The sequence below is a fragment of the Sorex fumeus genome, unplaced genomic scaffold, assembly GCF_029834395.1.
Source record: "Sorex fumeus unplaced genomic scaffold, SorFum_2.1 ptg000009l, whole genome shotgun sequence".
Classification (NCBI taxonomy): domain Eukaryota; kingdom Metazoa; phylum Chordata; class Mammalia; order Eulipotyphla; family Soricidae; genus Sorex; species Sorex fumeus.
In genome coordinates, this window is record NW_026606066.1 from 13,660,517 (window position 1) to 13,679,258 (window position 18,742).

Below are 18,742 nucleotides of genomic sequence, written 5' to 3' on the forward strand. Positions count from 1 at the left end.
ATGTATATATGTGTGCATATATGGTATCTGTCAGGAAATATCAGACTAACTAGTTTTAATGTCAGCAGACTGAGAACTATGAACAGAAAATACGTGAGCAACAGGAACAGCTGTCATATCAACAAACTCTTATTGACAAGCTAAAATCACAGTTACTTCTTATGAATTCCAGTCAAGGTATGTACATGTTAATTTTTTATTACTTCTTGAGCCTTGTAGAGAAAAGAAAAGTGAAAATTAAGTTTTTATGTTTTATTTCTCATTGTTTCTCAAGAGTTATGAACTTAATTTTTAAATATAACTACTAAAAGTTATATATTACATTTTAGAAATGAGCACTTGCAGGATATAGAAAATGGACATTTACGTATAATAATATGTGATAGAACTTGAAGTTGATGAAACTTCCTCATATACAACTTGCCAATAAACAGTTGATTCTTTTTAAAATGTTTCTGGGGGCCGGAGAGAGTACAAGAGAGTATAAGACACTTGCCTTGCATGTGGCTACTTCAGATACCCCAGTTTCATCCCCAGCACTGCATATACGCTCCTGGGTACTGCCAGATATGACCCCCAAGTTCGCAAAAACTTTTTTAAAAAGTCTGACTTCTGACTGAGAGACAGTACAAGGGATAAGGCACTTGCCTTACATGTAGCTAGCACCTGGTTCAAATCCCCAACACCACAAGCCCAACAGGAATGACCCCTAAACACAGAGCTAGGATTAAGCCCTGAAATGAGCCCTGCCATGTATAACGCCTACCTCCCTCAGTCCCCTCCACACAAAAATGTCCACCTCCCTCAGGTCTCCCACACACAGTCAGATTTTTAAATGAAAGTTGCATATCTTAAGAATATATCATAGAGATCAGAGATCTACTACAGGGGAATAAGGTAAACCCCTGATTTATTTACTCCCAGGTACCACCAACAGTGATCTAGAACATAGAACCAGGTGTAGCCCCTGTGTACTACCTGATGTGGCCTAAATCCCCTCCCAGATATAAGTAATATTTGACTAAGTTCTCCAAGATATGTATTCAAGGATGCTCATCACAATATAATTTCTAATAATGGAAAATTGAAAAAATCTGTTAAATTATAATAATCTATATAATAAAAAACTTTGTAACCAAGAAAAGGCCCTCCCGTTGTTCATCGATTTGCTCAAGCAGGCCCAGTAACGTCTCCATTGGAGACTTTGTTGTTACTTTGTTTGGCATATCGAATACGTCACGGGTAGCTTGCCAGGCTCTGCCATGCGGGCGAGATACTCTCGGTAGCTTGCCGGGCTCTCCGAGAGGGGCGGAGGAATAGAACTCGGGTCGGCCATGTTGGCTACTTATAAGGCAAACGCCCTACCGCTGTGCTATCGCTCTAGCCCTGTAACCAGCCCTATAACAGCCCTGTAATCGCTCCAGCCCTGTAGGTCCCCGGGGGGTGCCCGCAGGCTGCAGTGCTCCTTGGCAGTGCTCATTCGGGTCTGCCCGAGCACAGCAGTCGCGGTCCAGTGCCGCTTGCCACGTCCCTGTGGTCTTGTTGTGCTCGGCATGGTGAGGGCGGCTCGTGTAATGTGGGCTCAGCCTCCCGCACGGACGGGGAAGAAACCGTGGCTGTTGCTTGTAACCAAGAAAATTGATAATAATAAAATTTTATTTACTAACATGAAACATTTGCAAAGTATAGGAAAATGAACAAAGCAGAATATAAAAATAAATATATTTGTGCAAAAGAAGTATTCTTAGGTGAATTTATAAGAAAAGAATAACCGGGACTGGAGCAATAACAGAGCAGGTAGGGTGTTTGCCTTGCACATGGCTGACCCAGGTTCGATTCCCAGCATCCTATGTAGTCCCTCGAGCACCGCCAGGAGGAATTCCTGAGTGCAGAGCCAGGAGTAATCCCTGAGCATTGCCGAGTGTGACTCAAAAAGCTAAAAAAAAAGAGAGAAAAAAGAAAAGAAAAATCTTGGTAAAATGTAAACCAAACAGTTAACAGGAATAATTTGTGACAAGTGTGAGTACCAGAGAGATAGTACAGGAGTTAAGGCCTTTGCATTCCATATGGCTGACTCAGTCCCAAGTACCACATCGTCTTACACTCACCACCCAGATTTTGAATACCTTTATTTATTATTTTTTGGGGGGAGTGGGGTGGATTGTTTATTTGTTTTTGGGCCACACCTTGCAGTGCTCAGAAACTATTCTCAGCTCTGTGCTCAGGGATTGCTCCTGCCAACATTCTGGAGACCATGTGGTGCCAGGGATCAAGCCTGTAGTTTCTATATACAAAACATGTGCTCACACTGTTAAATTATCCCTTTGGCCATTTTGTTTTTTTAAAAAATTGGCCTGTTTGCATTTTCTTCTTTCCTATAATAAACATGGAATTGTTATGTCAGTAACGATCAAGAGACAAGAGGTAGGGCAGTTCCCTTGCATACAGCTGTCCCCAGTTCCATTTCCAGCCCTGCATCTAGTCCCCGAGCATCATATAGTTCATTCCTGAGCACTGGTAGGTGTGATTCATAGCTCTTGCCAAAAAATAAGTAATTTTAGATTTTGGTGTTTTTAGGTTTGGGTTTTTTGGGGGGGGCGGGGGGGATGGGGGAGCATTGTTTGGTTATTTAGTTTTGGTTTTGAGGTTGCACCCAGCAGTGCAGGGTTACTGCTGAATGTACTTGGGAACTGTGTGTGGTATTTTTTTTTTTTAAGAAATAAAAATGCATACCTGAAAGTATGACTTCGGAAAAGTTTAAATAATAAGTGGTTATCTTGAGCAGTTTTAAAACTCATACATTGAAATTTCTATACTTTAAAATTAGGATGTTTATTGGTTAACTGGTTGATTTATTTGGGTCCACGCTGGACAGTGCTGGGGGTGGGGTTCTACTGTCAGTATGCAGGAGCTGCTCTTTGTGATACTAGTGGGACCTTGAGATGCAGGATCAAACTGGGATCTCCTGCATGCAAAGCATGCACTCCAATCCATTGAGCTGTATTCCTAAATTAGGATGTTTTGTGTGTATTCTTTACTTTACCTGTAGTACTAAAAACCAATTCCTTAACTAATTCTAAGGTGTTTTTTCTTGCAGGTAACAGTGGTGTCTGTGGTCCCTTACTTGAAAACATTGAAGCAAAGAAGAATAAATTGACTTTTGATCAGTCAAATGAGAAAATGAAATCAGGAATACCAAGAGATAAAGAATCAAAGGTAAACTGCACTGCCAGTTAATTCCCTAAAGAAAGTAACACTTGAAAAATCAGTTCCACAGACTTCCTGAATTGTTTTGTGGTATTTATTTCTCAGGTTTGAGTAGGCAAAAGATGGGAAGAACATGAACAAAATTCTTTTCAGCTGTAATATTACTTATGCAATATAAAATGTTCAAATGTTGATAATACATCCTGCTTATTTTTTCTAAGGTAGAATTCTATATAGAAGAGCTTCTATACAGGAGTTCTGCTTATACAAATGACTTACCTGTTTCTAGATGCATTGTTTCCAAGTAAAGTAACAGTTTTTCCATTTCACAAACATTCAACAAAAAAATAAAAGATTAAAGATCAATAGCAGGACAGTAGATTCTGCATTAAGTTATAACATTCTCATTCTTTGATTGCTTATGCTTTTTTTTTTTAAGCAACCTTACCAGATTAAGCAGAAGTCTTCATTAAAGCATATTGGGGGGGTGGGGGGGACTGGAGAGATAGCACAGCGGGTAGGGCATTTGCCTTGCACACGGGCGACCCAGGTTCGATTCCCAGCATCCCATATGGTCCCCTGAACACCGCCAGGAGTAACCCCTGTGCATCGCCAGGTGTGACCCAAAAAGAAAAAAAAAGCATATGGGGGATGGAGGGAGTGGAATTCTATATCTAGGAGTCATATATGTTCATGCATATTATTTGAAACTGAACATTTTTACAATGATGTTAAGCACTTTAAAATATCATACATATACATATATTTATATTTCTTGATTTCAGAGACCATTTTAGCGCTGTCCTCCCGTTGTTCATCGATTTGCTTGAGTGGGCCCAGTAAAGTCTCCGGTGTGAGACTTGTTGTTACTGTGTTTGGCTTATTGAATATGTCACGGGTAGCTTGCCAGGCTTTGCCGTGCAGGCGAGATCGTCTCGGTAGCTTACTGGGCTCTCTGAGAGGGGTGGAGGAATCGAACTCGGGTCGGCCAGGCTGGCTGCATGCAAGGCAAACACCCTACCGCTGTGCTATCACTCCAGCCTCAGAGATCATTTTAAGAAATGAAAATTACAGAATATTAAAATTTAAGTTTTTAAGACAAAACTGTGGAACCAGAAAGATAATACCGGAGTTAAAATGTTTACTTTGCATGCAGCTAACTCCAGTTTGATCCCTGGCAGTATATATGGGCCCCTGAGCACAGCTGGTTGTGTCCCAGTCTCAAAAAAAATTTATGCACACACATACATATATATGTATATTTGTCGCACTACGGGGGGGGTGGGGGGTGGTCACCATCCTGCAGTTACCCAAGGGTCTCCTTGGTGTATTTAGGGTCAAATCACTGATCCCTGAGCCAGTATCTGGATGAAGGGGCTACTGGTCTGGATAATAATCAGTGGCTGTTTATTCAAGTCTCACGGCATAGTTATATAGAAGTCTTAAAGGGTTGAGGGTAGCAATTTACATATAGGTGTGGTTGACATTGTCTTAACAATGAACAGATGTAAAGACCTTTTTTCAGGGGAAGTTCTTCTAGAGGATTTAAGGACAAAATCTCATGTAAGGGCTCAGCACTAGATTACTAGGCAATCCGCCCAAGGATTTGATTCCATCTAAGGGCTGTTGCTTTCTCCTTTCCTTAGATAGTAATACATTTAAATAGTCACCTTAAATTTGTTACTAATACCATTTTGTATGAACATAGTAAGAGATAAATTAAGCTTAAAGAATGGCTCTTCCTGGGCACATCGCACTATATATCCCAGACAGTCCTCAGGCCAGGTTAGTTTTTCCTAACCCCAGCAGAGTCCTTATTCAGTTACTTCTTTTTGGATCATGACAGAGTTTGTTCTATGACTGTGCTCTTTCTTAACTTACTATGATTCTTATGGTGCTTAGCCTGGCCCATTTCGATGCCAGGGTAGCTTACAGCTTGCCCTGGTCCATCTTTGTCCCTCACTATGTCCCTCCTTTTGGGGTGTTAGGAACCAAGGGTAACTGAGGTTTATATCAAGTAAATATGATGGATGCCCAGCAGTAAATATTATTCGGAGTCGATTAACTCCCATGTTACAAAAGCATAGCATTATCTTCCTGTGCCTATACAAAAAAAGAGCATTGATCTAAAATAAGCTATGCAAAGGACATAAAGCAAAGAGGAAAAGCAGTGTTTCACTTACATATAAAAAAATTCAGAGCCCTCAGAAAAATTTGACTTTACAGAAAAGAGCTGTGGCAAATAAGGCAAATTACTAATACTTGTTAAAGGAAGGTCGTAGTGATATGTAGTTTTATGTATTTCTTTTCTCTTCAGACTGTTTAGCTTCTGATTCCATAACTAAGAACATCTTAAACTCAGTTTCTTGTTATTGTTGTTTTAGTTTGGGGTAACATCTTGCAGTGTTAAGGGGTTACTCCTGGCTCTGCACTCAGGAATTAACTCCTGACATTGCTCTGGGGATCATATGGGATGTCAGGTATCAAGCCAGGATCAGCTGTATAAAAGGCAAGCACCTACCCACTCTACTATCTCTCCAGCCCCTTAAACTCAGTATTTTTAAAAATCAAATCTGAGACAATTTTGATACTTTTCTGTGAATAAAAATGCTAGATTGAGAAGTTGTCTTTAGTTTCTCCCAGTTTCTGTTTTCATTCAAAATTTATTTTTATCTAAAAATGCTAGTAAACACAAGAAATCATTGTTCAGAGTATGTTTAGGTTTATTTTTCAAAAGGGGGAGTTCAAAATAATCATTCTGAATTAAGAATACAGTTTTATGTTTGAGTCTGTTTTACAACATCGTAAAATCATTAAACACTATAAAATACATAAATTTATTCCTTAAGTGCATTTTTCTTTGTCTACTTCCAGATACCATTATTTACCTTATTTTTTAAATCAAAATTTTGTTACTTAATGTTTTTTTAAAAAATAAAATATAGGCACTGGTAAGATAAAACAATAGTAAGGCGCTTGCCTTGCACCCAACTGACCTGGGTTTAATCTCTGGCACCACATCAGAAGTTAAGAAAATGATCTGGGGCTAAAATGATAGTACAGCAAGTAGGGTACTTGCCTTGCACATGGCTTACCCAGGTCCCACATATGGTCCCCTAAGCACTGCCAGAAATGATCCCTAAATGCAGAGCTAGAAGTAACTCCTGAGTTACCCAGATGCACCCCCCCAAAAAAAAAAATATAGTCTATCACTAGATAATCCAGTGAAATCACCTATACTTTGGATAGATTAGAGAAATTAGTTTGATGAGAAACCTGACTTTAAACTCTTCTACACCAAAGTAGTTTGCAGTCTTTTTTGACACCTAATTTGTCAAAGGGGGATTATATTTTAATAACAAATTATATAAATTGACCTCAGCACCCAACCTCTTAAAAAATATTTATTATCTGTTTCTATGAATCAGAAAAGAGATAATGTGGCTGAGAAAGTCTAGTTCAGGATCTCTTGCATTGAAGTCAGCATGTGGACAAGCACTTTAGTTATCTGAAGTCTTTAACTGGTATTAGAAAATACAGTTCCATGATGTCCTAATCACATGACTGTTGATGGGAAACTTTGCCCATGGATCTGTTCTGTCAATCTGGCAGCTAATTTTCTCAAAGTAAAAAAGATCTTAGAGAGCAAGCAAGTTATAAAATCACAATGCTTTCTATGATTTGAAAGTCTACTTCCACTTCATCCTGCTCATTAGAAACTAGTCAGTAAGTTAGTTCTCCAGGGGTGAGAGTATCACAGGCATTATAGAATGCAATACATAGAAGAGAGAACCAAAGTACCGGGTATGGAAAGTTAGAATTTAATTTTTGAATAAATACTGATGAAAGGTAAAGGAATGGGGCAGAATTTAATAGTGAATCCAACTTCCTAAATTCTTATCTGAGAAAATGAAATTCATAGCTTATCGTAACCGTTTTTTTTTTAATTTAATACAGTGATTAGCGAATAGCAGTGCTTTTATTTAGAACAGTATTTTTCATCTGGTGGGGTGGGAGGGGTATATGACCTTTCAGTGGGCCCCCAAGGTATTCCAGGGGTCACAGTGAAAATCACATAAATGAGGAGTCACAAAATGAACAAGAGGGCCAATCAGTAGGGCAGGGGGTACACTGTAAGACTATAAGGTTGGAAGGAGGACATATTTGGAATCGTTGATTAGCATTGCTTCAAATAATCAATTTTTTACTTCTAATTTTGTTATAAACAGACTTTAAACATTGAAAATATATACAGAAAATAAAATTACTTATTTTTGAATCTATAGGACACTTGTCAAACATAGTAATATATGTAATGATAATAACTAAATAGGATTTTGCCTTCAGTATAAGTTATTGATTGGCATTGATTCATCTTTTGTTTCTTCAGATGGAATTGTAACAAACGGTCATTTTTATGATCTTGTGAATAAGAGATTTTTATTACACTGTTTCTAAGAAACTTTTCAGTTGCAGAGCTAAATACCTGGATATATAGCGTTAGACACAAGTTATTCGCCCTCATTTTTATTCCACCATTTATTTTTCTGGAAGTTTTATAAAAATCTATAGTGTTTTTGATGCAAAAAACAAAATAGGAAATATTATGTAATTCTTTAAAAATATTGTGGTATTGGTAAATTTTTTTCTCTCATTCATTAACTCTATACTGTTTTGTATCTAATACTGCTGCCCATTGGAAGACTAGTTTTGTACCTGCATCTGGTTTAATTAATTTAAAAACTAAACATTATGTGTTGTTCGTTGATTGCCTTGAGCAGGCACCAGTAACGTCTCCTTCTTCCTAGTCCTGAGATTTTAAAAGAGCCATTTAAATGCTCTTTCAGAATTAGGAGTATGTGATCCATCATTGTTACTGGTATTTGGCATATTGAGTACTACACAGGAAGATTGCCAGACTTTGCCATGCGGGCAGGATACTTTTGGTAGCCTGCCAGGTTCTCCAAAGGAAAAATAAGATAATAAGATGTCGTGAGGCTGCGAATGCGGCCACGCACTTCTGGGAGGTGGGTTTTATAGTCTCTGCGTCTTGGCTCTTGATGGGACCAACCTGACACTGGCGACAGCGGGTGGGTGTGACGCCTACCTACTGGAAGATGGGGGGTCTGGGTGGAGAAGGCCCAGTCCAAATCCAAATAGGTTTGGAGACCTCAGCCCCGGGACCCGCATACCTGGGTTCCTCTGGCAGTTCTTTCATGCATGAGGCCCATCTCGATGTGTGGAGAGTGGACCCAGCATGGCCGTGGCTGGCTCCAGAGGTCCTCAGCTGCTGGGGCTCTGCTCGGGGCGGGGGGGGGGGGGGGGGGAGAGATACTCAACCCTCCCCCCTCCAAGGGGCCCCGGTGAGGACAGCCAGGCGCAGGGGCAGGAGACTGCACTGTTCTGTTCGGGAGCTGGGTTTTATAGTCTCTGCATCTTGGCCGTTGATGGGACCAACCTGGCACTGGTGTAGCTGGTGGGTGTGACACCTATCTATGAGTATTGTAGTTATTTAATCTTGGATCCACAATACAAAATAAATAATTTTATTGTTTCTTTAAACTATGCAAAAATCATGTGTTCATGTTACCAAAAACTTGATTTTATTCTTTATTTCTGTTTATATATTTCCAGTTGATTCTATATATTATTTTTATCTCTGCTGTATACTTTGAGCAAAAGTTTCAAAAATACAAATGCAGTTATTACTGAAAGATGCCAGTTAAACAGTTGGCAAATTTCTGATGTAACTATAACTATGATTAGATCAGCAGATCTTTGAAAAGCAGAGATTTTATAGGTTTAAAATACTAAAACAGTGATGTAGCTGTGGAAGCTGCCATCAGTGCTAACATTAAGGAAATAAGATGTGCTGTACCTGGCAATTGCAAGTAAATATAGAAGCTCTGACATGTTTGAAGAAAGCGGGTGTCTAAAAATTCACTTGTCAATCACTTAGACAAGAAGTATTTATTGAACTCCTTCTATTTGCCCAGTCTTGCTAGTCATTGACAAGAATAACAAAAACAAAAAAGAATAAGAGAAGATATGCGCCCTTTAAGGAGCTACAGTTTTGTTGTATAAAGAAAGATTTGGAGATCCAAAGTCATGTAAAGTCCTAATTACATGTAGCACTATAGCACTGTCCTCCCATTGTTTATCAGTTTGCTCAAGTGGGCACCAGTAATGTCTCCGTTGTGAGACTTGTTGTTACTGTTTTTGGCATATTAAATACGCCACGGGGCATGCCAGGCTCTGCCATGCTCCATGCTTGCAGAATACTCTCAATAGCTTGCCAGGCTCTCCAAGAGGGGCTAAGGAATTGAACCTGGGTCAGCTGCGTGCAAGACAAACGCAACGCCCTACCCTCTGTGCTAAAAAGTCCTAATTACATGTCAAAATAAAATTCTAATATAGTTGTATAGTACAGAGAAAACATACGGGAACATATTAGGAGGAGGGGAAAGGGAGGGGCCATACCCAGCAGTGGTTATGAACTACTTCAAGTAGACTCTGCTCAGAACTCATTTCTAGCATTCCTCCAGGACCATAACTACTCTGCTAGTTCTCCAGCCTCAGAACCTTAATTCAAAAATAAAAATTGGGGGCCAAAGAGATAGTACAGGGGTTAAGTTTTGCATGTGGCTGATCCCAGTTCAGTGCCTTGCACTGCATATGGTCCTCTAAATACAGAACCAGGAATAACTGCTGAGTACCACCAGGTGTAGCCCAGCAACCCAAATCTCCGCCCCACCCCCACCTCCCCAAATCCTTTTTTGCAGACATTTTATTCCCAAAATATGAACATTCTGGTTTTTTGCAGGGAGTCAAACTTAGACCTTTGGCATGAAAAGCATGTGTTCCAACCCTATCTTCCTGGCTTGAACTCTGAATTATTTATTTTAATAACCCTTTCCTGTTCTGGGTCAATTTTATTTAATTTTGTTTGTTTTATTTTGTTTGTTTGGGGTAGTGTTCAGGGAACCGTATGCCATGGGAATGAATCTGGGTCAGCTGCATAGAGGGCAGGTGCCCTACCTACTGTACTATTTCCCTGGCCCAAGACTTGAATTTTAATAGGGCCAGAGAGTTTAGGGGTTTGCCTTGCACATTGCCAACTCTGATTTGATCCCTGGCACCATTTGGTCCCCCAAGCACCATTCATTTAGGATTAAAATTTAGCATTTAGTTTAGGATTAAAATTCAATAGTTGGTGGCGGCCGCTTCAGAGCTTTTTGGAAAGCCAATGAGCCAATTGTGACGGGGCAACTGAAACCTCATGGGAAGGGAGGCGTTCCTGGCTCGTCCTTCACACCCTACCGAGGTCACGAGTTGCCTCCTACAAGCGGCTCTCCGGCATGACCATGAATCCAGAAGCACAGGGACTTAATGCAGTCTGGCAGCTTGCGGCAGAAAAGTGAATGGACTATTCATTAATCCACGCCACCAGGCCTGCCCGGGAGGGAAAGGGTGTTCCTCCTTTCCACCTTTTTCCCTCTAGACAGCAAGATGGCGGCCGCCTTAGAGCTTTTTGGAAAGCCAGGTATGAGCTGGTCGTGGCGGGGCAACTGAAACCTCATGAGAAGGGGGGCGTTTCCGGCTCGTCCTTCATATCCTGCTGAGGTCATGAGTTGCCCCCCATGAGCGGCTCTCCGGCTCAGCCGTGGCTCCAGAGCCACAGAAACCAATCTCATAATTATTGACTCTCGGCAGAAATACTTCCAGGCTTAATAAGTAAAATATCAGAAATCCAAAATCGCGTGACCTTGCAGCATCATTTGGTTCTTGTAATCAGTTGTAGAAAACAAATTATTTCACAATGCCTTTTTAGCAGGTCTGATTTTGGGGTTTAAACTCTAAATAATAATGGTGCATCTTTTGTCGTAACAATAAATCTCATCAAAGTAGATAGAGTGTTAATTAGAAATCATCTGCCTCACAGGCATTGGGAGAGGGGTATGTTAGGGCTCTTGTGGTGAAAAATAAGTACTGGTGAAGGGAAATGTGTTTGATGATTGCATGACCGAGACTTAAACCTGAAAGCTTTGTAACTTTCCCCACAGTGATTCAATAAATAGAAAAAAATTGATTAAAAAAATTTTTAAATAAAGAAAATTTAATAATTGGGGCTGGAGCAATAGCACAGCGGGTAGGGTGTTTGCCTTGCACATGGCCAACCAGGGTTCAATTTCCAGCATCCCATATGGTCCCCTGAGCGCCGCCAGGGGTGATTCCTGTGTGCAGAGCCAGGAGTAACCCCTGTGCATCGCTGGGTGTGACCCAAAAAGCAAAATAAGTAAATAAATAAAATTCAATAGTTGTTTTACTGCATTATCAAGGACATTTTTAGGTGAAATTGGCTTTTTCATTTAGTAAGTGGCATTGAATAGTCTTAGTCATACTTGGTGCCAGTAATTTTAGTCACCAAGGCTTTTGCACTGTAAGTATAAATGCCAACACAGCGAGAGAAAAAATGGAAATAATACCTAATAGTATCATGACAGTAGTTGACTTTCTGAGTGTCAGGAGCAACGTTTGATTAAGCTCTTAAGTTAGCTAGTTACCATCTCATGGATGTGGGAAAAAGACACGAAACTACTGGATAACAAACAAAAAAGTGCTTAGTCCCAGCAATGGCAAAAGCATTGTATTTGTATTGATCCTACCTGGGACATAACACAGCAAACCCAGATGTATTCCTACACATGCAATGGTTTATATTAAAGAAAGACAGTTCATCTGAGAAAAAGGCATCATGGCAGAATACCATGCCCTTCTTAAACTGGGAAAAAAGGCTGGATCCTAACATACTTTAAAGAGCTGAGAAACCTCACAAGATCACAAGTCAGTGAATTACCATGCTTTTGGAAAAGAATGAATAGAATATGCACTGGGAATTGGTAGTGTTTGAGCAGAGAAAGAGTGCCAGGTCGAATATGATTTTGTTGAGTGCCTGCCTCTGCTGGAAACAATAGATTGCCTAAATGTCATCAAAAAGCAGTGAGGTAAGCTAAGAAAGCAGAGGAAGTACATACCTCTGTCCTGAGTAGAGCAGCTGCTTATGACTAGAGGTTGATTTTCCTGTTCCTTCTCCACTAGAAAGTTCACCAAAAACCTGTTGAAAATAAAGATCCATCCATCCTAAAAAGAAAAGTTGAAGAACTATGGTGAAGGGCCTTTGACACTTCAGTGGTAATGGAGTTACAGTAACCTTTTTACAATAAAAGCATAAATGCTAACACTCTGGTAACCATATTACCGCAGTTAAAATTAAGAAGAACTTTAGGGCTGTATAGATAACTCAACAAGCTGAGCACACATGTTGCTTGTGGAAGACCCAAGTTTGATCATCAGGCATCTCAGTGTCCCCTGAGCACTGTTACGAGTTACCTCCTAAGATTTAATTAAACTTAAGAGAACTATACTTCATCCTTAAAGTTTGCCCTGTGCAAACAACTCTGAGGAATATACTAGGTAACAGGCAGTCAGCACCTTGCATTCTGGACTTGCACAGTGGAAATGTGCATGGACATACAGGACCCCGTGGAGATTCACATTCACAACCACTGATCCTTTGAAAGAATCTCCGGGTCCCCAAAAGTCACTTGTTTTGCTGAAATAGAATTTCTGTTAGAAAAATTTTATTGTATTTTTCTCAGAAAGTTACTTTCTGCCTACTGAGGAAAAAAAAATGTCATACTCTAAGAATATTTAAGCATCTTCTCAGTAACTTTTATTCCACACACAGGGGTCATATTGTTGGCTTTATCAATCCTTTTTACATTTAATAGGTAATTTTATTCTGACATTATCAATCATGATGGCTGTAAATGACCCCAGGTTACTTATCAGTACCTACTATATTAAGTTAGGATGAAGTCCGACTTTTGGCTCAATCTATTAATGACAGTAGAAAAGGTCATGTCTGGAGCTCAGGAGTAGAGCACTTCTCTTACCTTGTGGGTATTAAGTCCTGGATTTTCTCCCTGGCACTACAAAAAAGAAACAGTTTAGTGGTGTCTGATGCATTTCCTGAGGTGTTCCACAGAACCCAATACCTGTGAATTGCAGCATAGTATGTACTTTTGATCATTTTTTTTTTTTAGACATACTAAGTGCTGGCAAGCTCTGGGGACCATACGAGATGCAGGGATTAAAACCAGGTCTGCCACATGCAAGACAAGTGTCATACCAGCTGTACTATCACCCCAGCATCTATGATCATTTTTAAAGATGTAAGAATGTAATAATCCTGAAATAAGATTTTAAGAGCTGAAATCATTAAGAAATCCACTTAGCTTCATCTAAGTTCCTAGCTAGTACTTTCCCCAGTACTATATTTTAATAACTCTTAACCGGATTTGTAGTTCTTTTAAAGGTATTGCTAAAATTTGGTAGGGAAGAAAAGGTGAGAACTTACCTAAATTTTTATTTGTACTTAATGTGTCAGGCTTTATGAACTCCTCTTTTCTACTTAGACAGGCTGCTCATGTTATAAAAGCTAACATTTTCCCAGAAATATTTTTCTTGTTATTTAAAAATCCCCAGAATCTTTTTGTTTTATTTCTCTGAAAGACTATTTCCTACATTTAATGTTTTGCACACGTGCACTCTCTCTCTCTCTCTCTCTCTCTCTCTCTCTCTCTCTCTCTCTCTCTCTTTCTCTCTCTCTCTCTCTCTTCCCCCCCAAACTTGCAATCCTAATAAAGGTATAATAGTTCACAGGCATTCTGTAAGTCGTTAATCTGTGAATATAACCAGATAATTCTTGAATGAATACCTTTTGGTTTTTATCTCCCATTATGTTTATCACTAACTGTGATATTTGTTTTCCAGCTCCATTTTCTTCTAAGTAATTACACCACCTGATTATTATCTAGTTTTTTGTTTTGTAGGGCTGAGGATTGAAGCCAGGGTGTCACATAAAGTAAAACAAGTGGTCTGTTACTGCTCTATATCTATTGCCACTCATTCTCTGTTCTTCAGGGGGCAAGTGGAATTGGGCCACATCTGAGGGTGCTCAAGAGCTACCTCTAGCTTTGTGATGCATCCACCTGTGTTCGGGAGTCCATTCTGTGCCGTGTACAAATGGGGGTCAGCAGCATTCAAGTCCAGTGCCTTAATTCCTGCCTTAACTCATGTACTATCTCTTTTTTGTGTGTATGTGATTATAGATTTATTTCTTCTTTTATTTATTTTTTTTAATTTTTATTAGTGAAACTCCTCTGTTATTTCTGCTAATTGCTCTTTATTATTAACATTAAGAATACATGTTTCCTTCTGCATCTCATAACAGTATCATCTAGAATATATTGCTGCTGGATAGCCAAGTGATTGCATAACTTTTGCTTTCCTTCTTCATACTTCAGTGTCCATGCCAGTTTCTAGGTTTTTTATTCTAGTTTTGAGAACAGTGATGATTTTTTTTAAAGCTGACTTTAGGGGATGCGGAAATTGCTTAAGTGGTAGAACACATGTCTAGCATCTTTGAGTTACTCAGTTAGATTCCCAGCACCAAATAGTCCTTGAACGCCATGGAGTAGCACCACCAGTGGTGCCCCCTGAGCATCCAAACCCATCAGGCCTGCAGCAACAGGCAAAGCATAGTGGAAAATGGCCCCCGGATAAGAAAAAACAAAATCTAAATTCTTGGTATTTGTTTTTCTAAGTTATTATTTGGCAGAATTAGAAGTTGATAGCCCTGCGGCTGGAGCAAATAGCACAGTGGGTAAGGCATTTAGCTTGCATGCAACAAACCCAGGTTCGATTCCCAGCATCCCATATGGTCCTCTGAGCTCCGCCAGGAGTATTTCCTGAGTACAGAGCCAGGAGTAACCCCGGGCTCTCCTAGATGAACAGAGGAATCGAAATCAGCCGCATGCAAGGCAAACACCTACCCGCTTGCTATCACTCCATATTCAATATATTTTATCTATGTATTACATACCCACATGGCAAAGCCTGGCAAGTGACCTGTGACGTATTCGATATGCTAAACACAGTAACAAGTCTCACAATGTTACTGGGCCCACTCGAGCAAAATCGATGAACAACGAGAGGACAGTGACAGTGATGTATTACATAAATTTTAAAAAATAAATATTTTTAAATAAAAAATGAAGAGTAGAGATGTGAAAAAAAGATTTGATAAAAAATGATATCTTTTAATTTTAAGACTTAGAATCATAAACAGCAGAACAAGTAAAATGTTTAGGATCAAAAGAAGATTGAGAGTGGCTAGGGCTGGAGTGATAGCACAGTGGTAGGGCGCTTGCCTTGTGCGCAGCCAGCCCGGCCGAGCCGGGTTCGATTCCTCCGCCCCTCTTGGAGAGCCTGGCAAGCTACCGAGAGTATTCAATATGCCAAACATAGCAACAAGAAGTCTCACGATGGAGACGTTACTGGGCCCGCTCGAGCAAATCGATGAACAGCGGGAGGACAGTGTGTTGTTTGTTGTTTTATCATGAAAGAGGATGGACCTACAGATATAGACTTTAGGAAATTAATGCTCAATAAAGGACATGCAAATGAATGCTAAGAAAGATGTAATGAGAGAATAGTTGACCCATGTCTGAACTTTAGAGAATACCCAAGTTTATGTTCTAGGAAAAAGTGGGACTAATGAAAAGACCAAAATTTAAGAAACTCTAAATGTGGTATTATACTTGTAACTATAAAACGTTTCAAGGAATAGCATATAGTTCAGTAACTAAGGTGCATGTTCCTTTGAAGCGTGAAGCCATGACTTCAGACAGTGGGCCAACATCACTGAGCCTGATCCTAGTTGCTTTACTGTTTGAACTGGCAGTTCTGCTGTCATTTGCAGTAGATTTGTGATAATTTCTGGCCTCACCACAGCATGTGTATGAGCACCACACAACTAAAGCATGCAACACTCAGCAGGCCTGTGTGTGAGCATGACAGCCATTCTAGTGAGCACTGCAGCTGGAGTGTAAGCACCACATCTAGAGACTGTTATATAATACCAGAGGAGCATCACAAACAAGTATCCTAGCAACTCCCAGTCATCACAACAGTATCAGCAAGGAAATAATAGAAGAGGCGTGGAAAATTTCTAAGAGAAGTTACTGTGAAAATAATTTTTAGCAAATAAGCCTTAAACAGAAAGTGAACTTTTTGGAAAATTGTGGGATCTCAGTATGTAGAGAGAAAGACAAAGCAAAATCTGACTTTGCGGGCTTAGCTTTTCTTGTAGAGAAAAAGTACTCATGAACCAGAGAGATAGTACAGTGGTTAAGATGCTCCTTTGCCTTGGGAAAAACCAACCCTGGTTTGATCCCAGGTACTACAAGGCCCCCTGAGCACTGTCAGGTGTGATTCCCAAGCACAGTGCCAGGTGTAGAGCCAGGTATAGCACCGAAGGATATGGACCCAATTCCCTCACTCATCTGCTTACAAAAACAATTACTAGAAAGCCCACAGATCATTTGGTGAAGGCTTTGAGGTGAGGCCCACACCCTGACAATTCTTGGAGGACCATACAGGTGCAATGGTAGAATTCAGCCCTTCTGCTTGCAATACATGTGCTGCAGCTTTTTGAGCTATCTCTCAGATCCCCACAAATTACTCTGACCTTGAAAAAGTAGAAAGAAAAGTGAATCCAGAATAACTATGTCATCAAAATATAAAGGAATTTGGTCCCAGAGGAGAGTGAGCCCCGAGGTTTTTTTCAAACTCAGTTTAAGTCTGCTATTTCTTAATCCCATGCATGCTAGTGGGGAAAACAAAAGAAGTTTGCATTTCAAGACTTAAAGAATGAGGGGCCAGAGAGATAGTCCAGCGGCCTTCATGCAGCTTACCTGGGTTCAGTCCTCAGCACCAGCCCACTCCACAGCCCTACCAGGAGTTAATACTCAGGTTTTGGGGCATGTATAGTCCAAAACTACTCCAACATATGGAAAACTACTAAAATCAGTTTCAAAAGAACAGATTTGGGCCAGTAAGATAGTACACTGGGTAGCGCATCTGCCTTGCACACGGTCCACCTGAGTTTGATCCTGGGTCCCCTATATGGTCCCTCAAGCCCTGCCAGGAGTGATCCCTGAGCTCAGAGCCAGAAGTAAGCATCACCAGGTGTGACCCAGAAACCAAAAAGGGAAGAAGGAAGGGGAAAACCCTACAATGACCCAGGTATTAAAGTTATTAAACAAGGATTTTAAATCTGCTGCTGTAACTGTGTCCATCTTCTGTTAGGGAGATGGGGCTGGAGTTTTTGAGAAATACCTGTAAATTCCATTGTCACGCTTTGTCATATTTAACATGCATCAATAAGTTTGAGAAACATTTAAAATGAAAATTTAGTTACCAAATTCTTATGAAATTGTGTCTATCCACAAGTGGTTTCATTTGGAAGAATTTGGGTTATTTGGGAGATATAAATTTCTATATGATCATTTTTTAACATAGAAAAAGTTTTTCTCAAATAATATTTAAAGATTAAAATTTGGAATAAAGATTAAAACTTGTGGGGCTGGAGCAATAGCACAGCGGGTAGGGCGTTTGCCTTGCACGCAGCCAACATGGCCGACACAGGTTCGATTCCCAGCATCCCTATGGTCCCCGGAGCACCGCCAGGAGCAATTCCTGAGTGCATGAGCCAGGAGTAACCCCCTGAGCATTGCTGGGTGTGACCCAGAAAGCAAAAAAAAAAAAAGATTAAAACTTGTCAATGAGAAGTACATTTGTTGTGTGACAAAATTTTCACATCTTTCCCATGTTAGCTTTGTGCGAAGCTAGGGCCCTATCCGCTAGTATTATCTCTCAAGTCCCTGTTGTTTGCATTTGTGGGGGCATTAGTTCACTTTGGTATAGTGTGTAAAATGCTGACATTTTATATCTACTTCATCATGCTCTAAGGTACCACTTACCTTTCTACTATTATTAAGGGCCTGGGGTAGAAGGACGAGTTCAGATTGGGTTCAGGTGTTGGGTTCAATTTGCCTATAAATATAGGCAAATTATTTAATTTTTCCAAATGCCTAATTTAGTAGAACAGACTAAGTTAAATACAAGGTGTATGGAATTTGCTTAGTAGGTTTCAATAAAGGTATTTTGTTAATGATGGTGATGCTGTAACACAAAGCTTGTGACTGATAGAAAATATTTTTACAAATCAATTTTGTTATTGTTACTTTTGTGGAAGCCACACTTCCAACAGGACCACAGTGCTAAGGGTGGCAGGGTCAAACCCAGGGCCTTACACATGCAAGACATATATGTGCTTGATCAGTTGTCACATCCCACACCCACAGAACAGTTCATTTTAAATGTAACATTTAGAGAACTGGTGAGGTTACTATGAGACACCTTACTTTTTAAATCATTAAAGTTAACTCATTTTCTATTGTTCACAACAAAGTACCCCCACAATTAGATATTTCTTCCTGTCAAAAAAATTTAAAAAGTTATGTGCAGAAAGTATCTGTTATAAAGTAAATGACTCAGAGAACACAGTAACAAACTAATACTCTCATTCTGCTTAAAAGTAACTTGATTGAAATTATACTGATTTTGG

At 39.9% G+C, this 18,742-nt stretch overlaps 1 protein-coding gene across 4 annotated transcripts in view; it reads left to right on the forward strand.

The window, feature by feature from the left end:
- Positions 1 to 18,742, forward strand: part of TANK (TRAF family member associated NFKB activator) — a 100,489-nt gene that overhangs the window by 63,316 nt on the left and 18,431 nt on the right. For all 4 annotated transcript variants that reach the window (XM_056110219.1, XM_056110217.1, XM_056110218.1 and 1 more), the window contains 2 exons: positions 69 to 177; positions 3,098 to 3,216. In XM_056110219.1, the coding sequence (XP_055966194.1) occupies positions 69 to 177; positions 3,098 to 3,216 (228 nt within the window). The remainder of the gene's footprint in view (positions 1 to 68; positions 178 to 3,097; positions 3,217 to 18,742) is intronic.